This window comes from Pelobates fuscus, chromosome 1 (genome assembly GCF_036172605.1).
Source record: "Pelobates fuscus isolate aPelFus1 chromosome 1, aPelFus1.pri, whole genome shotgun sequence".
In the NCBI taxonomy this organism is placed as follows: domain Eukaryota; kingdom Metazoa; phylum Chordata; class Amphibia; order Anura; family Pelobatidae; genus Pelobates; species Pelobates fuscus.
In genome coordinates, this window is record NC_086317.1 from 334,892,959 (window position 1) to 334,916,403 (window position 23,445).

At 40.4% G+C, this 23,445-nt stretch overlaps 1 protein-coding gene across 1 annotated transcript in view; it reads left to right on the forward strand.

Moving 5' to 3' along the window:
- Positions 1 to 23,445, forward strand: part of NALCN (sodium leak channel, non-selective) — a 550,494-nt gene that overhangs the window by 179,987 nt on the left and 347,062 nt on the right. Inside the window, exon 8 of the mRNA XM_063425294.1 lies at positions 8,670 to 8,821. Coding sequence (XP_063281364.1) covers positions 8,670 to 8,821 — 152 coding nt within the window. The remainder of the gene's footprint in view (positions 1 to 8,669; positions 8,822 to 23,445) is intronic.

Below are 23,445 nucleotides of genomic sequence, written 5' to 3' on the forward strand. Positions count from 1 at the left end.
AAACTTATAACAACATTTTAACTTTTTAAACATTTTAACAGGTCACGTTACATTTTAACATAGGACCCCTTATTTGATAGCAGCTTCACAAGTCTTGCATCCATTGAACTTGTTTCTGCTAGAATTTGTTTGCAAGATGTCACAATAGCCTCCCAAAGCTGCTGTTTGAATGTAAACTGACTCCCACCCTCATAGATCTTTTGCTTGAGGATGCTCCAAAGGTTCTCAATAGGATTGAGGTCAGGGGAGGATGGAGGCCACGCCATGACTTTCTCTTCTTTTATCCCAATAGCAGCCATTGATGCAGAGGTACTCTTTGTAGCATGAGATGGGGCATTGTCATGCATGAAGATGATTTTATTACGGAAAGCATAATTCTTCCTTCTATACCAGGGAAGAAAGTGGTCAGTCAGAAACTCCACATACTTTGCAGAGGTCATCTTTACACCTTCGGGGACCCTAAAGAGGCTTCCCATGATTCCGGGCCAAAACATTACTCCACCACCGCCTTGCTGATGTCGCAGCCTTGTTGAAACAGGGTGGCCGTCCACCAACCATCCACTACTCCATCCACCTGGACCATCCAGGGATGCACGGCACTCATCAGTGAACAGGACTGGTGGAAATTAGTCTTCATGTATTTTTCTGCCCAATGCAGCCGTTTCTGCTTGTGAACATTGGTTAGTGGTGGCCGAATAGAAGGTTTATGCACAGTTGCAAGACTCTGGAGGACTCTACACCTTGATGTCTGTGGGACTCCAGAGGCACCAGCAGCTTCAAATATCTGTTTGCTGCTATGTAATGGTATTTTAGCAGCTGCTCTCTTGGTCCGATGCATGGATCTGGCAGAAATCTTCCTCAATGTGCCTTTATCTGCACAAACTCGTCTGTGCTCTGAATCAGCCACAAATCTCTTAATAGTGCGAGGATCACGCTTACGTTTTCGTGAAATATCTAATGTTTTCATACCTCGTCCAAGGCATTGAACTATTTCACTCTTTTCGGCAGCAGAGAGATCCTTTTTCTTCCCCATATTGAATGAAAATGGTGCTCTGCTTAATAATGTGGAACACCCTCCTTTAGGGTATGCAGACTTTTGAATTTTTTTCTTTGTTGCCATGTTTTGTTTTATGATTTTGTGCCATTCTGATATAACCTACAGTTGAATATATGAGAAATAAAAGAAATGTGTTTTGCCTGCTCACTTATGTTTTCTTTAAAAATGGTACATATATTACCAATTCTCCAAGCATATGCAGACTTTTGAACACAACTGTATATAAGGGTAGGACTCTATATTAAACAAACCGTGACTTATAGAGCACATTATACCCTTTGTGTGTTTTGAAATGGCTTACTGTCCTTTTTGAGTGATTTGCTTGTAAGGGGTTAAATATGTTAGAACATAAAGCAGTGAAGATAAAGAAAACTTACTAATTTATTAGCTTACTCTGGGTTGCAAATCCTTTATTCCCTTTATTAGTTTCTTGCCCTCCTATGAATCTTCAACTTTAATAATGTAGCATGAAGGCATTCAGTGGAACCAAGATAAGTGAACGTATTTTATTTTTCATAATATTAAAAATAAAAAAAAAGTTGGTTTATTAATAGAAATGTAATATTATATGTTTGTATCTTATGGTGATCTTCATATGCCTTTCTTAGTACTGTCTGCTGGAGCGAGCAAAGTCTGTATCACTCTGGACTGTCAATCCTGTCATATAAAAATGCCAGGCATTTAGAAAGTGATAAAATAACTTGGGAGCAGTGCTGACTCTCTTGTTCCTATAATATAGAAATAAAGAAATAGTGATTGCGTTGAACATGAAATATTTATATTTGGCGTCATAACGTAATTTCCAGGTCTAGACAAGCAGCAGTATATGCCATGGTTAGTTGCGTTATAAAGGTCAAGTAAAACCCCAAATAGTTACTTAATTTAATATGACATATACAGTATTATATGTGCTCCACACAATGTTTTTTTTTTTTGTTTGTTTTTTACTGTTGGCAGTAAAAATAACTGGAAATGAACTTGCCATAATGTGTGTTTAACTCCTTAGTTACCAAGGCTTTTCTGAAATTATGTGGATTTGGGGGCAAGACATTTTTGACAGTTTTGTATTATGTGTTCATCCCCTGTAAGTTGAGGCTTTCGCTTAAAGTGCACCAATACATGTCACATGTTGCTTTTTTTAATGGAAATATAGGTACATTTTATGATTACAATGTATTTTTTTTTTTTTTTTTTTTTTTTTAATGGTACATTTAATTATTATTTTTTTAAATGGTAAATTTTTCTAGCTTTACTGACTTTCACTATTCTATCTATAAAGCTATCTGTGTGTGTGTGTGTGTGTGTGTGTGTATGGTTGAGGCAGTGTTTGTATTAGGCATTATGTGTGAGTTTATATATTAGGCAGTATGAGGCAGTTTGTGTGTTGGTGTAGTATTGCGTGTATGTAATAATCATATATTTCAATGGATTAGGCAGTTTGTGATTATATATCTATAAAGCAGTGTGTGTGAGTATGAGGTAGTTTGTGTGTGAGTATGATGCAGGTTGTGTGTGTCTATGAGGCAGCATTATGTGTATGCATTAGGCAGTGTGTGAGTGTATTTGGCAGTTTGTAGGTGTTGGTATATATATGTATTCGGCAGTTTCTGTGTGTGTGTGTGTATTAGGCAGTTTGTGTGCATGTATTTTCAAGGCACTTTATTTGTATTAAATATAATTTGGCAGGGGGGCGGAGCCGGACAAGCATCCTGACCAGACGCACTTTACAGGAGCTCCCGCCGAGCTGACCCAAACTCGACGAAAAACCAGAGAAAACCCGCTGAAATTCTGCCGCAAATCAGCCTACCGGCTAGAGGAAGCTCTCCTGTAGGTGCCGATACCAAACTCGACACCAGTCTCGTCCGGGAACCGCGGCAACGGTATGAGGCCTAGCAACAGCACGGGGGAAGGACGGCCGCCTTCCCGCCAGATGCTGAAAGCAACACCAGAGCGTGAAACATGCACCCCTCCCCTATGGACCGGCGGGGGATATCCCGGTCCCCGTTAAAGGGAGTGTCCCGAACCCAGCACCAAGCGACAGGTACAAAGACCTCTCGAAGACACGCGGCGACGGGAACACCCAAGATACCAGAGCCGATGGCGGAAGGGTGTGTGAGGGTCCACTTCAGGGCAGCGCAAACACCCAAGCTTCCGACACTCACGTTACAAGCCCTCCCGGGCTGAGAGCAACAAGGGGCAAGCCCCAGAGGTGCCGGCCACACAAGGGGGGAAAAGCAAAGCGAAGACCCAAGCAACCAGGCAAAATTCCTTGCAACATCCCGAAAGGGTCGAGCCTGGACCACACCGGTCTCCAGGCTCGTGGCCTACACGCACCAGCCCTCATGCAACCCCGGGGCAGAAGGGGTCCCCCGCCCCCGATGCATCGCAGCAACACACAGCCGGGACAGCACCCAGACGTACGATCCACACCAGGGAGACAACGAACGACTGGCACTCACAAGGCCCGCAGCAACAGAGTCCGAATCCCGGCACACGCTACGGAAGAGAGATCCTTAGCATACCAGGCCAGTACAGACGACCGTCAGCAAGGTCTTAACCAGCAGAGATATCAGAACCTTCCCACACCGCACCTGACAGCACTGGCCCAGATTAAGAACCAACGCTTGTGTGGGACCAGCACCAGGGTGAGAGGAGACACTGGGTCGGCAAGCGCTAAAGACTACCTACTGAAACATAATAGTGGCATCGGATGACGGTATACAGGCCCACCGCTGCGGCCGCTAGCCGTGCAATACAGGACTAAAACCCCAGTGCAACACCTAACCTTTTATAATTAACTCGATAGCCAATTTAGCCTCTAATGCAACGTACAGTTCATTAGCTACACTGTAGAAGGTTAAAGTCAGTTAAATTTTATTTTGATTCGTACAAAGCTTTTGATATATGCATCTGACCAAATTTTTATTTTAACGCTAGACCTGTCGAAGCCAAGCCTACTCAGTGCCATGCCTGTTTAGTAATGTCATATAATTGCATACCGTAAACCACTGGTTACCTGTCAGGTTCATCTTAATTCTTTATTAAACTGCAGACTCGCACAGTAGCTAACAAAATACAAATGTTACCGTTAACCACCCTTACAACTGCAATGCCATAGATGTGACGTAACATTTAATATACTTATAAACGCAATTACATTAGGCAATTTTTAGGCTTGTATAGCCCAGCGTGTAACACAATGCTACAACTACTTGTACTGTTGGACCGTAATTTAAAGTATGCCTAAACCTGTTTAAAAATATAAAATTGTGCATGTTACTCTTATGCCCCGCTTGTTTCGCGTGGGAAAAGCTGGAGGAATGCCTTTGGGGTACCTCTTGCCTGCTTGTGTTATGTCTATGCACTACAAAAAAAAAAAATATATATATATAGAATTTGGCAGTGTGTGTGTGTATGTATATATAAGGCAGTATGTTTGTGGGTATGTGTATGTATAAGGTAGTTTGCTAAGAGAGAGGAATACTCCACACACATAAAGTATTTCAGCTTGCTGAAGTGCTTTATATGTCTGGAGTTTGTCATTTTCACGAGTTTATAAAAGTGTTGATTTCAATAGAAATCATACCTTTTAAAATTGGGGGGCAAAGACCCCTCCCTGTCTGTCACAAAGCTAGGAAGCATTTCTTCCACTTCATTTAGCTTCACAGAGCTAACAGAAGAAGCAGACGTGCTGTACTAGCTTGCGCCGCCTGCCTTCTCCCTTTCTCAATGAGCTCAACTAGAGCTCGATGGCAAATATAGGAAAGCTGTGATCGAGTGTGCATGCGCACAATTGTGGCCACAGCACAGAGGCTTCTCATTAAGAAGCTGCTAATTGGAGTGCTTGCAGGAAAAAAACTATATTTTCTTTGGGGGTATATTTACTAAATTGTTAAAATAATTCAGTGGAATGTTTCCATTTGGAGTTCAGTGAATAAACTTGTGACACTAGGAAACTATCTCCTGAGGGGGCGGCAAAATGGATCTTTGCCTCTTTGCGGCAAAATTCCTTGCTCCGGCCCTGGTGCTGTGATCAGGTATCTAACCCTGCTCACGCTGCAATTTTTACATTGCTTGCAGCGCTGACTTGCATTGGAAGCAGCTCCTCAAAAAGACTTGGGCCTTAAAAATAGACCCAGCAGATACCAGATACCTAGGGCTCTCTGGTATGAGCAGATATATAACCCTGCTCTCTCCAAATCTGCAGGGCATCCATGTAGACATAGAAACATAGAAACATAGAATGTGACGGCAGATAAGAAAGAGTCGGCCCATCTAGTCTGCCCAATTTTCTAAATACTTTCATTAGTCCCTGGCCTTATCTTATAGTTAGGATAGCATTATGCTTATCCCATGCATGCTTAAACTCCTTTACTGTGTTAACCTCTACCACTTGAGCTGGAAGGCTATTCCATGCATCCACTACCCTCTCAGTAAAGTAATACTTCCTGATATTATTTTTAAACCCTTGTCCCTTTAATTTAAGACTATGTCCTCTTGTTGTGGTAGTTTTTCTTCTTTTAAATATAGTCTCCTCCTTTACTGTGTTGATTCCCTTTATGTATTTAAATGTTTCTATTATATCCCCCCTGTCTCGTCTTTCCTCCAAGCTATACATGTTAAGATCCTTTAACCTTTCCTGGTAAGTTTTATCCTGCAATCCATGAACCAGTTTAATAGCCCTTCTCTGAACTCTCTCTAAGGTATCAATATCTTTCTACAGATACGGTCTCCAGTACTGAGTACAATACTCCAAGTGAGATCTCACTAGTGTTCTGTACAATGGCATGAGCACTTCCCTCTTTCTACTGCTAATACCTCTCCCTATACAACCAAGCATTCTGCTAGCATTTCCTGCTGCTCTATTACATTGTCTGCCTACCTTTAAGTCATCAGAAATAATCACCCCTAAATCCCTTTCCTCAGATGTTGAGGTTAGGACTCGATCAAATATTCTGTATTCTGCCCTTGGGTTTTTACGTCCAAGATGCATTATCTTGCACTTATCTACATTAAATGTCAGTTGCCACAACTCTGACCATTTTTCTATTTTACCTAAATCATTAGCCATTTGGCTTATCCCTCCTGGAACATCAACCCTGTTACATATCTTAGTATCATCAGCAAAAAGACATACCTTACCATCAAGACCTTCTGCAATATCACTAATAAAAATATTAAAGAGAATGGGTCCAAGTACAGATCCCTGAGGTACCCCACTGGTGACAAGCCCAAGCTTTGAATATACTCCATTGACTACAACCCTCTGTTGCCTGTCACTCAGCCACTGCCTCACCCATTCAACAATATTGTAATCCAAACTTAAAGATTGTAATTTATTGATAAGCCTTCTATGTGCAACAGTGTCAAAAGCCTTACTGAAATCTAGGTAAGCAATGTCTACTGCACCACCCTGATCTATAATTTTAGTTACCCAATCAAAAAAATCAATAAGATTAGTTTGGCATGATCTCCCTGAAGTAAACCCATGTTGTCTCTGATCTTGAAATCCATGTGTTTTTAGATGTTCAACAATCCTATCCTTTAACATGGTTTCCATCACTTTCCCCACTACTGAAGTAAGGCTTCCTGGTCTATAGTTGCCTGACTCCTCCCTATTACCTTTCTTGTGAATGGGCACAACATTTGCCAACTTCCAATCTTCTGGGACTACTCCTGTTATCAATGATTGGTTAAATAAATCTGTTAATGGTTTTGCTAGTACACCACTAAGCTCTTTTAATAGCTTTGTAGTTCTACACTCTGAGTAGGACAGCATCGAACATCCTATTGGTGGGACGGGGTTAAAGTAGACAATATTTTCTTTTTTTTTCTTTTTTTTTTTAATTCGAATTATACTTTTATTGTTCAGGAATGGTTTGAGGACCGGAACAAAGATTTAATGGTGTTATCGCGGCCTTCCAAATTTCCCAGATCTTAATCCACCTCGCAACTCGCAGGACTTAAAGGATCTGCTGCCTATGTCTTGGTGCTAGATAACACAGGACAAGTGCAGAGTTCTTGTGGAATTCATGCCTCAATGCATCAGACAGCACGAGGGGGATCTACATTGTATCAGTCAGGTGGTTCTAATGTTGTGGCTAATCAGTGTGTAGACAAATAGTAATTTCAAGCAAAAAGGTTATGCCTAGGCAAATTTAAAACACAATCTGCCTAGACAAAAGTTTTTATCTAACTTGTAGTTTTTTAATCAGGTACTTGGCACCTACTGGATAGCAGAGGCCACTTTCTTCGGTGCCTATTGTCTAGTTCAGACCAGTTTCCAGAAGTGTTCAATCATCTATTGGGTATAAGGGGACACTTTCTCAGCTGTGATGGGTCGTGTTTTATCAAGAGACACTTTCCTGTAGGCCCTGGACGCCTAATTGCTAGCAGGGGCCACTTTCCTATTGGCTGTCAGGGTCCATTTCTCTAGGTATGAGCATGTTTTGGTGAGCATGGGGCACTTTCCTGGGGTTACATGGGCACTGAGTAGCAGAACCTATTTCCTAAAAGTGCCTGTGTTTCCTGGGACATATTGGTGAGAAAGAACCACTTTCCTTGAAGGATCCTGGTGGCTATTATTGACCAAGTGCCTCTTTACTGGGGTGCCTGGGTGTGTATTAGTGAGCAGGGGTTATTTTCCTGTAGAGCGTGACCACTTACTGGAAGGCAGGGACCACTTTCCTCACCCACCTGCTAGTGAGCAGAGGCCACTTTCCTGAAGCACCTTGGGCATCTATTGGCAAGCAACGGCCATGTTCATTCCTGGTTGATTATTTGCGAGTAACTGATTCATTAACTCGGGGCCACTTTCCGAGGGTGGCTGGGTGTTTATAAGTGGCTATTAGTGAGAAGGAACTACTGTCCCAGGTTGCCCGAGATGGCACCTGTTTCTTAGACAAATGGCTTTGAAATCTGAAATAAAAACAACCCTGTAAGAAACTTGCCCAATATTTGCCTTAATACTAGTTAAGCAAAATACCTAGGTAATTGTGTTTTTTAAAAAAGTTTTTTTGCCTAAATTACAAGTTTCCTACCACATTTACATACATACAAATTACCTTTCAAACCTAATAGTATTTCATGCTTAATTACACTTTAATTTTCTGTCTGCTAATCTGCACAATTCCACAGTGAATCTTGAGGCACCCCATTAAAACTTAATTGTTAAATGTGCTTCTTGGGGACAATAATTCTGCCATGTGAAGAGTTTGTTGCAAGGAGACAAATATGTTTTCTTCACTATGTCTATTGTTAGATGGTTACTCACTAAAGTGAGAATTCAATGTGAATTTAAAATTTAAAGGGACACTACATTTACCAGAACAACTACCGCTTATTGTATATGTATTGATGAGTAGAATAATTCTCGTCAGGCTTTTTGCAGTAAACACTGGCTTTTCATATGCTGGTGTTGCCAGTCACTGCTCAAAATGATGGACATCACTTTATATACATTCACAGTTTTTTGTTTCCTCTCTAAATGTGAAGTGTTCCAAATAATATTGAGCATTCTATAAATATTTGTCTTCTGGAAATGTTATTCTAAAGTATGTAGCTGTTTAAATTTTGTGCAATACAATTTATTAATAATACGTTTTCTTTTTAGGAATGTGACATGGAACAATTTAGCCATTCCAGATACTCACTGTTCGCCAGAAGGAGAAGGTTATCAGTGTCCCAAAGGCTTTAAGTGCATGGATCTTAATAACCTTGGACTGACCAGGCAAGAGTTTGGCTACAGTGGCTTTAATGAGATAGGTTTGTCAATTCCTTAATTATATTTTATTTAACTTTTGTATGCTGCTCTCTCTCACACTCTCTCTCTCTTTCTCTTCCTTGATAGATAATGAGATAGGTTGATAGATACATAGATGATAAATAAATGCTACATAATGATTTTAATATGCTAATAATTTATTTGATTCACATAAAATCTAACATTATATATATATTCAAATATATAATTCATAAAGTTTGCTTGCACTGTGCAATTAGAACAAAAAAATCATATTAACATTCCAACAAATTTATTAACACCGCAGGGCATATTAGGGGGCTGCGTGACAACCCCTGTAATCCCCCTGCAGCAAATCCGGCCAATCCGGGCTGTTTTTAATATTTTTATTGGAGTCGCAATAAATTGTGAGCAGGCACATTGCGGATTCATAGAAATAACATTTGGTTGCCTGCGCAGAGGCATAGACGTCAAAATAAACAGGCGGTTAATACGATGCGATGAACTTAAACTTTGCGAAAGTTAAGATGTCCTATATATTCAACAGGCATATTTACGCATTACGCTGGCTGTACATTTCTCCTAGTCTTATATAATAGCATGAGATTCTAATTGCAAAGTTGATAACGGTATCCTATGATTGCCTGCGCAGAGGCCAGTAATTCTCGACAATCATGCCATGTCGCATATTAAACGTGTACCAACTTTGTAAAAGTGTCTAGGTTACAGACCAGGCTTGAAAAAACTGTAAAAGTTGCAGCATCGGGGACTTGGCCCTCTGGGGACCCCATATACCCATGGGCTAGGGCACACACCCCTCCAGCGGGCAGGCAGTCATCACTGGGGATCCATTCGGCGCCCGGCTGCGCCCAAGTCCGCTTGGGTGGTCCAGAACGGCCTCCTATGGTTAGCGCTCTCCGCCCTTACTCCTCTGACTCTGCAGTGAAGTCTTTGTGGAGTACATGCCTGTGATGGAGCAATCCCTGTGTGCGCACAGGTCTCTTTGCGCCCGATCGGGGTGCTTCCTCAGGTGGGTGTTTTAGCCTCCTCGCGGCTACATCCAGTGTTGCTGGCTGGCTGATTTTTGTGCAGCCTGTGCCAGTGCAGGCGGTCGGTATCCGGGCCGCACGGGTACTCCCGCTGCGACCCGCTCCTCCACCTGGAGGCCGGGATAACCAACACCGGCCCAGAGGGGGGGGGGGGGCGAGCTTCTCCCTCTGTCTTGCCACTCGTAGCGGGTTGCCGTGCTGTGTCACCGTTCCACAGCGCCGCGCTGTCTGCAATGGCCACTGGGTACGGAAGCCTCGTTTAGGCCTTGCTCGGCCTTCCCTGCTTGTCTGGCTTGCGGTGAGCGTCGGGTATCAGGGGTAAGCTGGTGCCATCCACTGTTCAGTTCTGGTGGTAGTTTGTAGTTTTAGGCAGTCTGGGGCGATTTTAATTGCCTCTTTTTTGTCGATATGGTGCAGGAGGTCATGGTAATGGCGTCTGGTCGGCCCGGCAGCCCGGCCCCGCCCCCCAATCCGGGCTATTTGACATCACAATCTCATGACCGCATCGGCAGTATGCAAAACTGACTGCATGGGGGCTGCCTGGGTTGTCAGGCATTCACCCAAGATAAAAATAAAGTTCTCCCAGCCCCTCCATATATCTCATTCTCCCCCCATCCTCTCCATGTGTCTTATACCCCAACCCCTCTATGTGTCTCATCTTCCCATCCTGCTCCTCCATCATGTGTCTCATGTGTAAAACCTGAAATGCGCAAGCTTTATATTTGACCCTGTAACTTTCCAAAACACTATAAAACTTGGACATGCAGGGTACTGTTGCACTCATGAGAAATCACTGTACACAAATATGAGTATTTTAGATCAGTAAAATATATAAGGCTGATGATATAATCTGTGAAAGGGCAGTTTTTTTGTGAAAAATGCAAAAAACAAATATGAACACTAACTTTGTCCATTGTTTGTGACTAAGTGGCATAACACATTTTTAATACCCTGGGTTATTTACTTTTGCAAATGGTATGTCTTGATGGAAGTAATTATCAGTCCTGGGTTGCCATACGGTCTTGAAGGAAACATAGGCCCCGCACTCCTGGCAAATTTCAATGTGTAAAAACTGAAAAGCCCTATATTTGACTCTAAGTTTCCAAAACCCCATAAAACCTGTACATGGGGGTACTATTATATTCGTGAGCGATCACGGAACACAAATATGTGTATTTTATTGCAATAAAAGGGAACCGTGTTATGACATTCACGGTTAAAATGTCACGCAGAACATGGAAAAAAGCAAAGTTTCTTAATTTCTGACAGTTTGTTTGTTTTTATTAACATTAAGTTATGCTTCATATATAAATATTTGGTATAAAATTAAAGCCCTATTTCTCTTTAACAAAACTAGATTTAATTAGTGTGGGTGAACGTAATATGAAATAAGTAAATTATGTTGAAACGACATATAGTCAAATTCCAATATTTGTTTTGATCATATGGTTAAACCAAATGCATGCAGGCAACATTGTTTACATGCCAACTTTAATTCACAGTCGATAAGTTTATTCTAATTTTGAAATTTAGCTACATTTAAATGTATTACTTATATGTATAATTATGTGCAAATAATTCTGGCAAGTATTTCATTCAAAATTCATAGAAGAATTGAAACTGACAGTAAGCCACTAACTGTGAAGTTAAATTAAAGGAACACCGCAAGCACTTAGTGGTTATGGTACCAGAAGTGCCTGTTACCATGACTCCTGCAGCACTCTGTACTGGTCATGGTACTTTGAGCATTAATTTAGAAATATATCTGGCCCATATTTTACCTCAACTTAGCAGCAATGTTTATAAGGCACCGATCAGTAGAGGTTACATTTTATAATACTGTTCATGAATATACAAGAATTTCAAACAGCAATATTTCACTCAAGTTGGCTTTGCACCTGATTTTAAAAAGAAAAGTTAAAGCGGCACTGTCATGCTTAACTTACTTTTCCCTAATCGCTTCCTTTTCTCTTCCTCTCTCAGGATCGGTTCTTCATTTCTTCCTGTCTGCTCTAGTTTTCTTTAAAACATAAGACAAAGTAGGGACTACTTTGTCTTATGTATATTTCCTACCCCTGACCAGCTATGACCAGCGGAGAAGCAACGTGTGCTCCATTTCCTGTGGTCAGAGCAATTTCCCACAATTCTCTCCTTTTCTCCGTGATCTTGCGATGCCTCCTTTCACTATTCCCTAACATCCTGTCACGCCGGCGAAACTACTGAATTACGCCCTAACAGAATGAGAACAGTTAGTTCATTCATGTTAGGATGACAATCGGTACTTTTAGGTTGGATTTAAAATTTAATTTGAATGAACGAAATTCCGATCTGATCCCCTTGCTGCGGCTGCATCTTGCAGCCACTTAGTAGATAGCTCCCTAATTCCCACAGTATTAGGGAGCTATCTACTAAGATTACTTAGTATTAGTTATTAATCTGCCCCTAGGGGCATAGTGGCCTGTTGCAATATGACAATAGGTCCCCCCCATTGTCATTTAGGGCCCCCACCCGCCGCTCATGGTCGGGGCCAGGGGTGACACTAGGTCCCCCCCATTGTCATTTAGGGCCCCCACTTGTGGCTCAGTGGTGGGAGCCAGGGGGAGGACAATAGTTCCCTCCCAATTGTCTTTCAGGGGCCCCACCCATTGCTCATGGGTGGGGGCCGGGGGGACCCTATGTCCCCCATTTAGTTGAATAGCCCCCACTCGCAGGGCCATGAAGACCATTTATTAGAGTGGGGGGGGGGCTTTTATTTTGTTTTTAACATTGAGCAGCCACAGGCGCTGCTCACTTTTTATTATACATGCCTCTACTCGCGGCATAGAGAGTAGGGGCATTCGGGAGATTTCAATCTCCCTTATGCTAATATGGGGGTCAGATTGACCCCCATAGAGTGAGGTAGGACATGGGGGTTTATGAAGTGGCGGGGAGCCCTGCCGATTCTGTGTTTACATATTACAAGGAGGGAACTGTGCGCCGTTAACTCCCTCCTTGTAATAAACTAAACTAACGAACAAACGATCACCGATATTCGGTGTTTGTTTGTCTGACATTTCTAATTATTCATTCGTCTTTCTGACGAATGAATGGACAAAATTCCCGGCCGAATTTCGGGCAATAGCTCCAGTGTTTAACTGGGTATGCACTGGAATTTTACAGCACTATCTAGTGTGGGCAGTTGACGTGTCCCACAGGGCCTTCATCTACCCACACAAAGATGGTGGCGCCCAAGACTTAGGTCCGGGCACAAAATAAAGATTTTTAAAAAGAGGGGCCTAGGGGCATATGGGGTTTGCTAGGGATGAAATTAGATGTAGTGGAGTCGGGAGGGGGAGTTAAAAAAAACAAAAAAAGGATGCGGCCATGACAATGCCGCTTTAAGACAAATGCTTTCCTGTAGTGGAAAAAATTTGTAAAATGTAAAATTTTAATAATCATAACATTTACATTTTATGAGATGGCTCTTTATGTGTAGTCGCTGTAAGTGTTTAGTGTGTAACCCATACAGTGTAGAAGCCTGTAGACCCAGTAGAAGTGGAAATAGTTAAAATGTGTTAGGGGAACAGAGTGCTTGTGGCAAAGAACTCATACATTGGGTCAGTTTTGGAAAATACCTGATATTTCCAGTTGTATTCTCCAATTAGGTAACAATTGGCGGTTATTATAGTTTCCAAAGCAAGGCCTGCCATTAGTCACATCTCCCTTAGGTTCAGTTAACGTCATATTATGTCTATTGATTTCACGTGTCCATGCTGAAATTTGATTTTGCTTGCTTTAGACTCATCTTTTTCCTTTGGATGATGCAGTATGTTACACACTTAATTCTTTTAGTTGGTGTAGACATTTTAGCCAAACATAACAGGAACCTGTGCACATTAACAGATAACACATGCTCACAGACACATATACACTGAATGAAATCACAAAGCTATAGAAAATGTGAAAAAAATATAAGGATTTTATCAGTATATCTAGATTTTGTTTGGCTGGTCACAACCTATTCCTGGAATATCTGGAATATTCCTGGAGTACTCCAATTACGGTGGGTCCTAACTGCCTAGATATACATGACTAAATAAACAACAATAAAAAAACACAGCACTTACCTACTAAGAACGAAGCAGGGGTAATGAGACCACTGCTTGCAGGACCAGGCTGAAACAAAAGGATTAATGGCAAAGGAACGGCAACAAAAAACAAACATTTAAAGGAATACAAGAGACTGGGAAGTCCAGGAACGGAATAAAGGAATGAACCCAGAAAACCCAGCATAAAGAAAACAAGACATAGAATTGTTAACCAGAAAAACCAAGAAAAACTAAACAAGAATTGTAAAAAGAGTACTAGATACCAGAAGTCATCACCAGAAATGATGAGCAGCAGGAACAGGACGTGACAGGGATCCCCTAGCCATTCTCAAATCAACAGCACATGGAGAGACAAAACAATATAAAAACAGCCAGGTGCAAACCATATAAGCACTCCCTCAAGTGCTTTAAATATTCAAATGTATATAGGATATAGAATGCACACCATAACAATCTCAAAACAATATTTAAATTTTATTATGTACAAAAAAGTACCAGAATGTAAACATATAAGAAAAAATAAATATAAACAAAGTAACAGAAGTAAAGGCAGATACAATAAAATAATAGTAATAAATTACCACAAAAATCCTTACAAGCCTCAGACAGAAACACGAGTCACCAAACCCCCCCAACGTTTCGGCACCAACTGGCTGCCTTTATCAAGGGATCTCCTAGCCACCCAGTCCCCTGGACCATTTAATGAGGGCCATAAAATGCAATAATATGTTAATTAATAACAGGATTAACCCCTGAGTGTCTACTGGGGACTAATTCATATTATACTCTGTACCCTGCAGTTCAGAGGAGTGGCAACTCACTGGACTGCTCTTGTTTTTTGGAGATCCCAGAGCCCACCATGTTTTTATATTTATTATGGCTAGAGCCGTTATGTGTGAGAGAGCTGCTCTGATCTCTCTTAGGACATGTTATGGTATTACAGACCTTAGCATGTTTTTCTTATTATTTATATCTGAAACAGAGATTAAGTGTCCCTGTTTGCAGCTATGACTGATAGAATTACACATGCTATCTCCCTAGCATTGTGCTTTCCTAGCAATTAATTAATTAATTAAGGCAGTGCTTTCCTGTGAGGAGGGCCTAATGCACTTGCACTGATAACATCCGAGGAGGTGGAGCGCCAACCCAATGCCAAGGGACATCGGCACTGGAATCAGGTGAGTAAATCAATGCTTTTTAACCCTTTATCTCTGAGAGTGGGCAGGGGAGGGGAAGGCACACAGGAGGGGGGACCAGAGAGCACTATAGTGTTAGCAATACAACTTTGTTTTTCTAACATTATGGAATCCCTTTTAGAAATATTGTTGCAAAAATATAACCTTGAACTATTTTTAACTTTTCTGAAATAGTTATGGCAACAATGTAAATCTGTTTGACTCAACAAATAAGTGTGATAAGTCTGAGACGTAGAAACTGTTGTTCCTGTTCTCGAGAATGAATACTACCGGCAAATAATGGCAAATAAAATAGAACAGAGAACAATTTATGACATTAATGAAGTATCATGATTTTTGAGAAAAATCACTTTTTTTAATCAGTCTGAGCAGACATGTTAGGTCGTACTCTACTGTAATCTGACCAGTTGCTGGTCAACTTAATTTGCCTTATTCTGTAGGTTCATACAGAGCAATCACAGTTTATAAATAAAAAATTGAATACACTTTCAAAGTTTGAGAAGCGATCATTTGATGCAGATTTCCTTTAATAGTTGTCTGTCAGTTACTAGTCGTTAAATAGCTCTACTTTATGATTGTAAAGCACTATGGGAAATGTTGGCTATATAATAATTCTTATAATAATAATAATGGTAATATTAATAATAACATTAATAATAATAACCATTAGTGTGCATTTCATTTTGGCATGAATTAAATGTTTTGCAATGTGATTTCATTTCCAAAAACAAATTTATTAAATTAACCCCTTCCCGACCGGTGACGGACATTTTCCGTCAACCTTGTCCTTCAGTTAAGGACTGTTGACGGAAAATTTCCGTCATTTACTAAAGTTAACCCCAGATCGCCGCGATCGCGGGGTTAACGGTGCTCCGGTCTGCCTCTGCATTAGAGGCAGACCGGGAGCACCCGATCGGGCTGCCCCAGCACCGGTGCTCGCTCTGACAGCATGTCAGAGCGAGCACATGTGCTCAATGTACTTACCTTCCGCCTCCCTGCACTTCCGGGTTCTGTGTGAAGTGCAGGGAGACGGATCTTCAATGATCCTGCCCCCTAGTGTAAAAAAAAAAAAAAAATTCAAGTCAAATCCCACCCCCCCTTTCCCCTGTTTTAATAAAATTAACCCCTTCCCTGCCAATTGATCACTGACTACAGTGATCAATTGGCAGGGTATACATTTTAATGTCATCTGATTTATTTTTTTTAACCCCTGAGGGTTAATTATTATTTTTTTTAACCCTCAGGGGTTAAATGTATTGTATTAATTAATTTAAATATTTTAAAATTATATATTTAGCTAGCTGGGATGGGTGGAAGTTAGTGGGGAATTTGGTGTTAGGCTAACTAGGGGGTAACATTATTTTTTTTAAAATAAGCTTTATAAAGGTAAAAAAAAATGTAACTGTTTTAGTAACGTTTAAGTAAAAAAAAAATACCACCCCCCTTTACCCAGTCTAAATAAAAATGAACCCCTTCCCTGCCAGTTGATCACTGCCTACAGTGATCAACATACAGATCGCAGTATTATACTGTGATCTAATTTTTTTTAACCCCTGAGGATTAACTTTTATTTATTTTTTTAACCCTCAGGGGTTCAATTTATTTAATTAATTCATTTAAATATGTTATGATTATATATTTTGCTAGCTGGGGTGGGTGGGAGTTATGGGAAAATGGGGAATTTACTGTTAGTGCTGCTTAATGCTAGTTAGGGGTTAACGGTAAAAGAAAAGTTTAGAAAAAAATGTAAAAGTGTAAAAAAAAGTTAAGAAAATGTAAAACCTTTAATAAGTAAAAAAAAGTTTAAAAACAGGTTTTACAAAGTAAAGAAAGTTTTACAAAGTAAAAAAAGATTTACAAAGTAAAAAAATACATTAAAAAATGCTCATTACCACTACACTTGGTACAAGCTAGCGGAAAAATGATCCCACGCTAAGGTTCAAAATATGCCTTTTGAATTACCCTGGGATGTCTTCTTTAAGAAATGGTATGCCTTTATGGAGTAATTGGATTAAATAGCCTTGTAAAATACTCTAAAATGGGACATGGACACAGCGTAGAAATTCAAAGTTTGAAAAAAACTGGAATGGCTGTGTCTCAAATGTGCCCCTTCAATGTCCACATATACCTGGCAAAGGTACATACAGGGATATTGCTGTACTCAGCCGACATAGTTGAGCAACATATGAAGTATTATACAGTCGTAGTACACATAAGGTTTGAAAAATATACTGCGCAAACTCACTTGTGTGTCAAAAAGGCAGAAAAAATGCGTATTACCACTACACTTGGTACAAGCTAGCGGAAAAATGATCCCACGCTAAGGTTCAAAATATGCCTTTTGAATTGCCCTGGGATGTCTTCTTTAAGAAATGGTATGCCTTTATGGGGTAATTGGATTATATAGCCTTGTAAAATACTCTAAAATGGGATATGGACACAGCGTAAAAATTCAAAGTTTGAAAAAAACTGGAATGGCTGTGTCTCAAATGTGCCCCTTCAATGTCCACATATACCTGGCAAAGGTACATACGGGGGTATTGCTGTACTCAGCCGACATAGTTGAGCAACATATGAAGTATTATACAGTCGTAGTACACATAAGGTTTGAAAAATATACTGCGCAAACTCACTTTGTGTGTCAAAAAGGCAGAAAAAATGCGTATTACCACTACACTTGGTACAAGCTAGCGGAAAAATGATCCCACGCTAAGGTTCAAAAAATGCCTTTTGAATTGCCCTGGGATGTCTTCTTTAAGAAATGGTATGCCTTTATAGTGTAGTTGTAATATGTAGCCTCCTCAAGTGCTCCATAGTGGGACACGGACGCATCAAAACCCTCCATGAAAATTCACACTTAAAACATTTAACTTGTTATGTCTCTTTTACAGCAGTGTAACTTCACAAAATAGTGTCTAGGTCATACATTGGGCATATTGTTTTACTCAGAAGGCTTAGCTGAGCATAATTTGGGGGGTTTGAACTTAGTGGCACATATGAAATGTACAAAATGCCCAGCAAAAATTTAATCCATATGTAAAAAATGGCCAAAATTACATTTTACCACATACTTTAGCATATATTGGTGAAAAAATGGGGTCATATTAAAGCACAAAATGCACCATATGAGATACCCTGAGGTGTCTACTTTTACAAATGGTAGACCTTTGTGAGGTCTTTTTGAACAGTCAAACTGCTATAATACCCCAAATTGAAGGATAGGCCCATTAAATCTGCCTCTAAAAATTCTACTGTAAATGTTGAAACGGACAGGTCTCCTATATGGCACTGTAGCTTCACGAAATAATGCCAAAGACATACAATGGGGGTACCGTTGTACTCATCAGAAGTAACTGAACACATAATAAAGCCTTGTACAGGAATAGCACACACCAACTTTACAATATACACATGAGAAGTTCTTTGTTATAAGTTTGTGTGCCAAAAACCCCAAAATACTAAATTTTACTCCAATATTTAGCAGAGATTGGCGGTGAAATGGCTACTTAGAAAGTGTCAAAACAACCTTAGGACAATAGCCTGTGATGTCTACTTTATATAAATATATACTTTTGTGTGGCAATTTTGTTTTCTTTTATGGCTATTAAGCTTACAAGACAAACATACCAAATTCTAAAATCGCTCCATATTAAAAGTTTATTTTACTCCTTGTGCTTTGTGACCTGTAACTACCAAAAAAAACTGAAAATCCCAGACACATTATATATTCTGTAAATCAGAACTAAATGTATTTATTTTTAATTACTTTCTTTAACCTGCACTAATTAGGCACACATTATTATTGCAACAACTGTACAAAAATCAAAATTTTTTCTTTTTTTTTTTGCATTTTTCTGTATTTTTTTTAATAATAACTAAGAATTTATATATATATATATATATATATATATATATATATATATATATATATGTTACATCAGATTAAAGCCCTTTCTGTCCTCTAAAAAACAATATATAATATGCGTCGGTGCAATAAACGAGAGAGATGCAAATTGAAGTTGAACGCATACAGCAAGAAAATGCAAAAATTGCTTGTGTCATTAAGCGTAAGACAAGCTTCTGAAGCTGTGTCCTTAAGGGGTTAAATAAAATATTTAAGAAAAAATTATCAAAATATGAATTTAATGTATGTCCCTTTTTTCTTTTTATTTTTTATTACTAATAGATTCAAAGAAAATCTGAATTCTTTGTTTGAGATTGCATATTGAGCCACATTTTCTGGCTTTTTAAAACTATTAAATATTTACCTAACAGTAACTTTATATTTATGTAATTGCCTCTGTTTGTATTGAATTCAAAACATATAATCAATTTTCTCCATTTCACAGTAAGACATATCTATCTCAATCTATTTTCCATTAGCCATTGATAAAAGCACAGAATAAATACAGAATAGCTACAAATAAAGGAAAGGGACAAGCATATAAAAGCATATTGTAATTTTAAAAATTAATTCGTTTTTTTTTTTATAATAATGATTACATTAGTAATAATAGCAAATGTTGTGATAAAATAGAAACTCATCTAAAGATAAAATAGTAGATTTAGCAATAGATGCACAGCGTTATTGTAAAGCTAACAGGTTGTCTTGGTCACTGATGGCTAGTTACAGCTACCTACAGGGAGTGCAGAATTATTAGGCAAGTTGTATTTTTGAGGATTAATTTTATTATTGAAAAACAACCATGTTCTCAATGAACCCCAAAAAAACTCATTAATATCAAAGCTGAATATTTTTGGAAGTAGTTTTTAGTTTGTTTTTAGTTATAGCTATTTTAGGGGGATATCTGTGTGTGCAGCTGACTATTACTGTGCATAATTATTAGGCAACTTAACAAAAAACTAATATATACCCATTTCAATTATTTATTTTTACCAGTGAAACCAATATAACATCTCAACATTCACAAATATACATTTCTGACATTCAAAAACAAAACAAAACAAATCAGTGACCAATATAGCCACCTTTCTTTGCAAGGACACTCAAAAGCCTGCCATCCATGGATTCTGTCAGTGTTTTGATCTGTTCACCATCAACATTGCGTGCAGAAGCAACCACAGCCTCCCAGACACTGTTCAGAGAGGTGTACTGGTTTCCCTCCTTGTAAATCTGTAAAAGTGGTCAAAAGTGTATCTACTTAAGCATTAGCTCATTAATTAGAAAGACTAGGGACCATATCCAGAGCGTCTCTCTTTTTGTCCTCTGCTGGCAGTGTAAATTGCGTATGTGTCTTGTGTATGTGTGTACTTGATGGCTGCGCTTAGTAGGTGTGTTTGTAATATGTGTGAGTGTTGTGTAATGTGTGTTGGCTGTGTGTGATGTGTGTTGTGTGCGCTGGCTATCTGTAATGTGTAGGATGTAGACCGTCTGTAATGCTGTAATGTGTGTGAGTGTGTGGGGGGCGGGGGGGTGTATTGTGTACTAATGTATTGTGTTTGGAGTTTGTTTGGTGTGTGTCTGTGAGAGCTCCCTGGCACAGCCCTGTGCCCCTGTATCAGCATGTTGCTTGCTCACAACGGGGGGGGTGGGGGGGGGGGTGGGGGAAGGGGGTGGGAATACTTCCTGCCCTGCACTCGGAACTGCTTGCCCAGGTGTCTGACGACAGGAATTCCACATCCCTCAGTATTGTGCAATAGTTCATTAATATATTTAGCTCATTACCTCATTTGGCTCATTAGCATTTACATGAATTCCCTACATACGTACACATTAAACTGTCTCATCCAGTTTGAATAATACAAATGTAACTCTTTTACTCAAAGCATTTTTTTCCCATTTATATAATTTATTTATGTTTCCTTTCTTATGAAGTGTTTTTATACCTTACTTAGGTTAGTAATAAAACTGTTATTAAAGGGGGTGGGCCGGACCGCCAAGCTGAACAGTCGCATGGACGATAGGCTCCTGCTGTTTTTTAGAAATACAGCATAAACCCAGCGATTTTCTGATGCCTAAGAGCAGCAGTCTTACATGCACAGTGGTGCTGATACACAAGCTACAATCTCACAATAAATCCTGGCCCACTTGGGGGCACTTTGGTACCACAGTAGCTGAGGCCTAATCGGTTAGTGAGTGGGGTAGACGGCCGCCTCCCTGCTATCCTGCCTGATGGTTGTAAGCTGAACCTTTGACAAAATTTGGTCCTGGTCTTGTTCCAGTTCTCTCCCCTTTGAACCGGCGGGGGTAATCCCGGGCCCTCCTGTACCTCATAATCGCCATTGTCCTCTGCACTGAACAGAAACCATCTCTCTAAAATGGCAAATACCTCATGTCCAGCAGACATCAGCAGAGAGTATACCTGCCAGCTCAAGTGGATCAATGCGTGCATTCCTGGTTATGCTGAACCGACGACCATGACACTGTGTTAGATGGGTGAGGAGCAAACATTCCCCCTGTGCTCCGACTGAAAAGCGTACCTGCGAAAGGCGGCAACAGCTGAGGCAGCCTGGACAAGTGGCTGCAGAGTACCACATGCCAGGAGACTGTGTCTCTTACAGTCCTGCTTGGGGGAGACCCAGAAGGTTGGCACACACCGGGAGGCACCAACACTACAGCTAAGCATGTATTGCCTCAATGCCAGAGTACCTCTCCGACTGACACTTGAGCTTTGGATCTCACCGGAGATCAGACCAAAGCGGGACTGTCCAGTAAACTTGCAAGGAATCGGCTGACTCGTTACTCTTGCTGTTACTGTTCAATCTGCCCTAACCAAGTTCCTTTCATATACGTGACTTACTTTACTTATATTGTTTTTTATCAATCTTATTTTTTATTCCTGATGGGCATCTCTCACCTCTTGCATAAGTCTGGGGGTCCCCGGGGCTAAACTCTAACCTCTTATTTGTTAGTTAAGCATAAATATGTTTTCTCTTGTGCACTCTGCCCTTTCTACCCTTTTAAACTCTTAACTAGTTTATTAAGCTACATGTCAGTTAGTAAAGTCAGACATTGTTCCTTTGCTCTTGTATTTTGAAATTTCTCTGCTGACATATCTTGTTATATATCTTTAAAAAAAAAGAAAAAGAAAATACTAAGTGCAGTTTAGCCAGCCATTACTTGTTGTGTCTACATGTCTTCCTTCTTTGTTCATATGCACAACCAATGTCTTCATTTACTTCTGTATCATCACAGCAATGGCAAATATAAAGAATAAAAAAATAAAAAAACAGGAAAGAGACACACCATACCTCTAAAGCACTGCAGCTTTATGTATAAAGAGTTTAGAATAGAAATTGGCACTTTTATAAGTGAACTTGTTTTACCCACCTGGCTGTCAGACAACAGCTTCTCTTGAGTTTAGCTCCGCTCATGGTTGTTTAACTCAGTCGAGCTCAAGAGGCAACAATTGCTCAGAGCTCAATAGAAATAACCCCAAGCACACCAGAATATCTTTGCATATAAAGTTTGTTTTTGTACAGTGTATAGATATAGATTGTACAAAAAAAAGTGCAAATAATGATACAGGTATGTAAACATCAAAATTGCATACCAATGACTACTATACATGCAACAGAATGTACTCAAAAAAGAAAGTCATGGGGGGCGGGGCCTGACCGCTGAGCCGAGCAGACGCAAGGTAGAGCTGCTCCTGCTCCTAGAGGCCAATTTTACCCAAAATAAGCGTCCAACGAACCCCAAGTGAACTATAAGGGCCATCAACAGAGCGGTCACAACGAGATCAACAAGCTGATACCAAATATGCAGCATACCTCGCGAAATAAATCGAAACACGGCTTGCGGCCTAATAGCATGATCGGCGTGTGGGAGACAGCCGCTTCCCCGCTATCATCACTGGCACAAACTGCGAACAAGGGCCTCTATTCCCCCCCCTATGGACCAGCGGGGTCATCCCAGCTGCCTCAGCCTGTCAACTTGGAAATGGCGGCGACCCTCAATGGGACATCAGGAGACCCTGAAGCTGCTAATTTTCGAGGCCTTTTGGAGTAAACTCAAAGAGCGACAGGCCAAAAGCTCCTCACCAAATGAAGCATGCAAGAGTACGGGGGGGGGGGGGAGTACAGCCAGGTTATTTCCCCTCAGGTCCCTGGAAATACAAAGGAGCGCTTGTGGCAGGAGGCCGTGTAGACAACTATGCCGCTTGGAGGTCTGGGGTCTGGATAGTCTTCCCGGGAGGGGGGAAGATATGTAACAAACTCCCCTTCCCAGGTGAGTTTGCCACAAGCTCCTGGAGGAGCCTGCTTGCCAGCCTCCTGCCCACAGACTATGTGCCCTGTAATATGCACTGTAAAAGTCTCCGTTCATGTATTTTGACTATATGGTTCAGGAACC